The 5,483-nt window shown below is 33.1% G+C and overlaps 1 protein-coding gene across 1 annotated transcript; it reads left to right on the top strand.

Annotated features, from left to right (window-relative positions):
• Positions 1 to 1,927: 1,927 nt before the first annotated feature.
• On the top strand, positions 1,928 to 3,910 carry LOC120089816 (cytochrome P450 734A6-like). Its single transcript, XM_039047219.2, has 4 exons — positions 1,928 to 2,464; positions 2,640 to 2,884; positions 2,967 to 3,336; positions 3,421 to 3,910. Exons 1-4 carry the CDS (start codon positions 1,982 to 1,984, stop codon positions 3,838 to 3,840), a joined length of 1,518 nt encoding a protein of 505 aa, XP_038903147.1. The 5' UTR covers positions 1,928 to 1,981; the 3' UTR covers positions 3,841 to 3,910.
• The last annotated feature ends 1,573 nt before the right edge of the window (positions 3,911 to 5,483 follow it).

Genomic DNA, 5,483 nt, shown 5'->3' with positions numbered 1-5,483 from the left:
TTAATATTAAAAATAAATCGAATAATTATCGAACATTTTATTAGATTAGACTAATTCTCTTCAAGTCAACCATCGAATTTTCTACCCTGATATTTTATTCTAATATAATTATGATTAAGAAAAAACTCCTTTTCTTAAAGTTCGAAACCAATTAAGACTTAACCTATGAAGTACAGATACAGATACGGTTATACGATATGGAAACGATCGGATACGACGATTCGTCAATTTCTAATAAACTAAGATATGGATACGTCCAAGGATACATCATTTTTTTATATGTTTTTTTAATATATATATTTCTAAAAAAACGAGGATGCTAATACATTGAAGTTATTTTTTTTTCTTAAAAAAAATCTAGGATATAGATAAAATTAACATACAAGTTAATAACAATAGCACAAAATGAATACAAACACGGAAATACAATAAAAAAAATAACATTAAGATATTGAAGTACAATAACTAATAAAATGCAATAGAAAAGTAACTCATATTACAAAAAAGAAAAAGAAGATTAGAGGGAGAAGTATGAAGATAAACGAAGAACTTCTTCATTGAATTGCTGAAGATATCCAAATGGTTTATATCTTGGTGGACTTTGTGGGGACTCAAATGTGAAGATGAAGATTAGATATTCTAGGGTTTGGTCTTTTATTTATTTTTTTCTTTTAGTTTTGGACTTGAATAGTGAGCTTTTTAAATACGCTGTCTAGTTTTAGATTATGAAAGATTAGATGAGTTGCTTTTTTTTTTTTTAAAAAAAAAAAAATGTACGCATAGAAATAGATACGTTAAATCGCGTGTCAGATATGGGAAATATTTAAACGTGTCAGATATGGGAAGTATTTAAAAGTATCGATATCCGATACGTGTCTGATATGGATTTTTTGCCTCACATGAAATATCTGTGCTTCATAGGACGTAATCTTGTTTTTCTTTTTTTCTTTTTTTCTTTTTTTTAATACGAACCTTGAAAAGCTAGGTAAACTAATAATTTTAATATAATTACCTTTCATATCCTCATGTTGATCTTTTCTAACAAATTAAAATATTATGGTGAAGAAGATGCTTGAAGCCACAAGCACTTTAAATATTTAATATAGCTTGACAAGTACTTTGGATCACTCAATGTATGTTTGATTTAAAATTAAAAATTTAAAAATTTGAGTTCTTTTCTTGAAGTATTAAAAAAAATATCAAATCTCCATTGTAATTTAAGAAAAACACATTTTAAGTTTTTGAAAACCCATTAAGACACCATTTTCTTCTTCTAGTGCAACAAATTTTTTTCTAGTAAAGAACAGTAACACGGAAACGGAACAAACAAATTTAAGTAAGTAAAGAAAAAAACTTGGGTGCATCTCAGATTAAACCTATTTATGTATATCCTATTCAATTGTTCAATGATAATTTGTCACGTGATAAATTATTTCTTTATGTTTGTATTTGTGGTCTATGACCACTACGATTGCATTGCATTTGCAGTTGACAAGGACAGAATTTTAGACCTAAACAAGAATGGAACAAATCATGAATGAAATCAACAGAGGGCTAAACTTTATTAGCGTAGCTAATTTTTTTCAATTAAAAGTTTTTGAATTAATTAAAGCGTAGTCTTAACAAGGTCAATAAATCCAGCAGAGAAGTTGTGACTTTCCATAACAAACATTGTGTTACCATTAAAGTCATAAACAATAGCTCCATAATCAACATCACCATCAAAATATTAAAATATCAAAGTCATTAATGTTATTGATTTAAAATATAATGAATCAAATTTGAAATGGTTGCAGACTTCAAAAATATATAATTCTGTTGCATACTTCAGTCAAAATAATAATTTGATTTCCTATTGATGATTCAAAGTGGCTGCTACAAGTAGAAGTCTAACACTATAAATATGGGTGGGAATCAACCAAAAATCAATCACAAACCTTCCATTACTTCTCTAATTAAGCATTAGATTTTCAAATTCCCAATGTATATTCTTCTGGTTTCCATTGTTCTATTTCTCACAATCTTCTTCAAATTTGTGTACTCCAATATCTGGGTTCCATGGAGAATTCAAATCCACTTTGGAAAGCAGGGCATAACAGGGCCTCCTGACCGTCCGATCATCGGAAACGCCACCGATATCCGCCATCTGTACATAGAGGCGAATGCAAAGGCAATTCCGTTAAGCCACGATATAGTGTATCGAGTGTTGCCTTATATTCACCGATGGTCCTTGGAGTATGGGAAGATGTTTGTGTATTGGTTCGGGTCGAAGCCGAGACTGGCGATAACTGACCCAGTTATGATTAAGGAAGTGCTTATGAATACAGGTGGGCCTTTTAGAAAGGTCGGGTTCACCCCGGTTTCCAAGTTGCTCTTTGGAGAAGGACTTGTCGGACTTGAGGACGAACAGTGGGTCGTTCACCGCAGAATCGCAAATCAGGCTTTCACTATCGAGCGTGTCAAGGTTTAATAACAAAACTATATTTAACTTCACTTTTTTGTCACACTGATATTAAGATTTTATTATATTTGTAAATAAAGTTGTTCATTTTCCTATATTTGAAAATAACCCTTTAATTTTACTTTTAAATTAAAAATTATGTTAAAATATTTAATAAAAAAAAAGTCACAATTGACAGGGGTGGTTACCAGAGATTGCGTTGAATGTTAATAATGTGTTGGAGAAATGGGAAGAAATGAAAGGAGGAATGGAAGAGTTTGAATTAGATGTTCATAAACAACTTCGTCTTATGACGGTAGACGTAATTTCAAGAACTGCTTTTGGAAGTAATTTTGAAGAAGGCAAACGCATTTTCAATTTGCAAGAACAACAAATGCATCATTTTCTCCAAGCTGTCTCAAGTGTTTATATTCCAGGCTACAGGTTCATCATTTTCCTAATTTCTAATTTCTTCGTCCTTGTTTGATAACAATTGATATTAAATTTCACTTGTAAACACAAACAGATTCTTACCAACCAAGACGAACAGAGAGAGGAATAGGCTAGAAAATGAAACTCGTGCATCAATAAAAGCACTAGTTGAAAGAGAGAAAAACAACAAAGAAAAGGAAAACTCAACTAATCTACTCAGCCTCTTATTGTCATCATACAAGAACCAGAATGGGGAAATAGAAACACTTGGAGTGGAGGAAGTCGTAAATGAATGCAAGACATTCTATTTTGCAGGAATGGAAACATCGGCCAATCTTTTAACTTGGGCCCTTTTACTACTAGCAGAGCATCAAGAATGGCAAGATCGAGCTAGAGAAGAAGTCATCAATGTCTGCGGCCACAAGACACCGCCTGCTGCCGATAATTTAACCGAACTTAAACTAGTAAGTGTTGAATCACCATTCACCTCATCAACTTAAACAAATACGAGAGACGATAAGTGTTTAATGATGCATTTGTTTTGATAGGTGGGCATGATAGTCAATGAAACGCTTCGACTTTATCCTCCAGCGGTGATGATGATGCGGCGAACAACGAAACGATTGACGCTAGGAAAGGTCGATGTTCCAGAAGATACACAACTTCAACTTTCGATAGTTGCAATCCACCATGATAAAGAGCTTTGGGGAGAAGATGCAAGTAGCTTCAACCCTATGAGATTTAGTGAGCCTAGGAAGCATCTGGCTTCATTTCTACCATTTGGGTTGGGTCCAAGAATCTGTGTAGGACAACATTTAGCTCTGATTGAGGCCAAAGTTGCATTAGCTATGATAATTCAACGATTCTCTTTTATGGTTTCTCCAACCTACACACATGCCCCTATGATGTTTGTAAGCTTAAACCCTCAGTTTGGTGTTCAGCTCCTCGTTAGGAGCTTATGGAATTGATTATGTGTTGTCTCTATTCAAATAATTACCTTGAAAATAAATCGATTTCTCTTCAACTTATTTTCATTAATGAATGATTACTTGTTTGAAACTCACTCATTTTTGTCTCTATACTTTTTAGATTATTATTCATTCGTTTATTATTCTTTTGGGTTAATTTCAATTTTTCTTAGAACTTTTATAATATACATTATAACTATTTAACAATAAAATGATAATAATAATACTAACAATTGTTGGAGTCATCCTAAGACAAGGTAAAAATGGGAAAATGTGGTCTCATGTCTTTGATCGGTCTAGCCTAGCTTGCTCAATTTCATAAAAAAAAAAAAAATGAATCGAGCCTGAAAATAAGAAAGGAGTTGTCTATTATGTGATAACTATGATACCTGCAATGTTATAGTATTCCACACAATAATTAAAATAAATAATCAATAGATAAATGAACAGAGAAGATTGGTATCCTAGTTCAGTGTAAACCACCTATGTCTGGGGGCAACATGCCTAGGAAAGATAACTTCACTAATACCAATGATAAGCAATTACAACGCAGTACTTATCTGTAATGATAATACAATGACAGTGACTCCCCAATAGCTTTATCGCTCAACTATACACCTAGGCTCGTCCTAGGTTTGAGACTCCCTCTCACAGAAGTTTAGGCTCCCCCTAAATAGTAGTATCAGTGAAGAATGTTTTAGCTCACTCCCTCCAAGATAGAGACTCTCTTTCTACAAGACTCAAGTTCCCTTCAAGTCATAAGACTCCTTCTCACTTTGAATCATATCTTTCCTTCTAAGAATAATGTCCCCTTTGCTTGAAAGGCTTAGACTCCCCCTAAGCTTTAAGAATCTCTTCTCAGATGAGTCGCGATACACAAGTTATAAGTAGAACGGAGTAGATCTCCCAGTGATTCAACTCTCTCTCCTTCTTATAAACACGATCGATACAATTTCAGAACTATAACACAATGTTGCTCTAATAAAGATAGAACGACCAACCAAAACTGGAGAACTAATTTTTCTTTTTATGCACAAGGAAACAAGGAAGAGTAACTCTAACTTCCAAAACAATAGCACACTGAAAAAGAAAAGGATAAGCAAATAATGTTGTAGAAGGAAAGTCCCGATAAGGAAAGAATTTTATAGAATCTGCATTTCTGAAGAACATTCCTTTGATAGAAAACCACCAATGCAGAGACAATTCAGATAACATGTGACACTTAAACAAATATTGTCAACCACATAATATCTAACAGAGCCCACTAATAAAAAAAACCTTCAACAACCACATATATGCTGACACTGTTAACATTATGTTCTAAGCAAATATTAGACCATGGCTCTATAAATAGTCTCTAACCACCACCTTAAGTGGTATGTAATATTCCATGTGTTAAGCAAAACTAAACATTTCATGTACTAATATAGGTATTGGAGTAAATCCAACTCAGCACCATCTTGGTGTGAGTTCTCTTATAGGTTAGCTCGAACAAAGTGTGGAGCAGAAAGGAGTAAACTGACACGATTTTATTGAAAGATTCAAAGACTAAAATAAGAATTCTTAAGAGCTGTTTAGGACGCTGGGTTAGAGGCTTTCCTTCTTCTTCCCTATGCACTCAAGCTTAAGCACATAATTACATT

This window comes from Benincasa hispida, chromosome 9 (genome assembly GCF_027475165.1).
Source record: "Benincasa hispida cultivar pf3 chromosome 9, pf3_genome.v1.1, whole genome shotgun sequence".
Lineage (NCBI taxonomy): Eukaryota > Viridiplantae > Streptophyta > Magnoliopsida > Cucurbitales > Cucurbitaceae > Benincasa > Benincasa hispida.
This window is presented reverse-complemented; position numbering and strand designations above follow the sequence as displayed.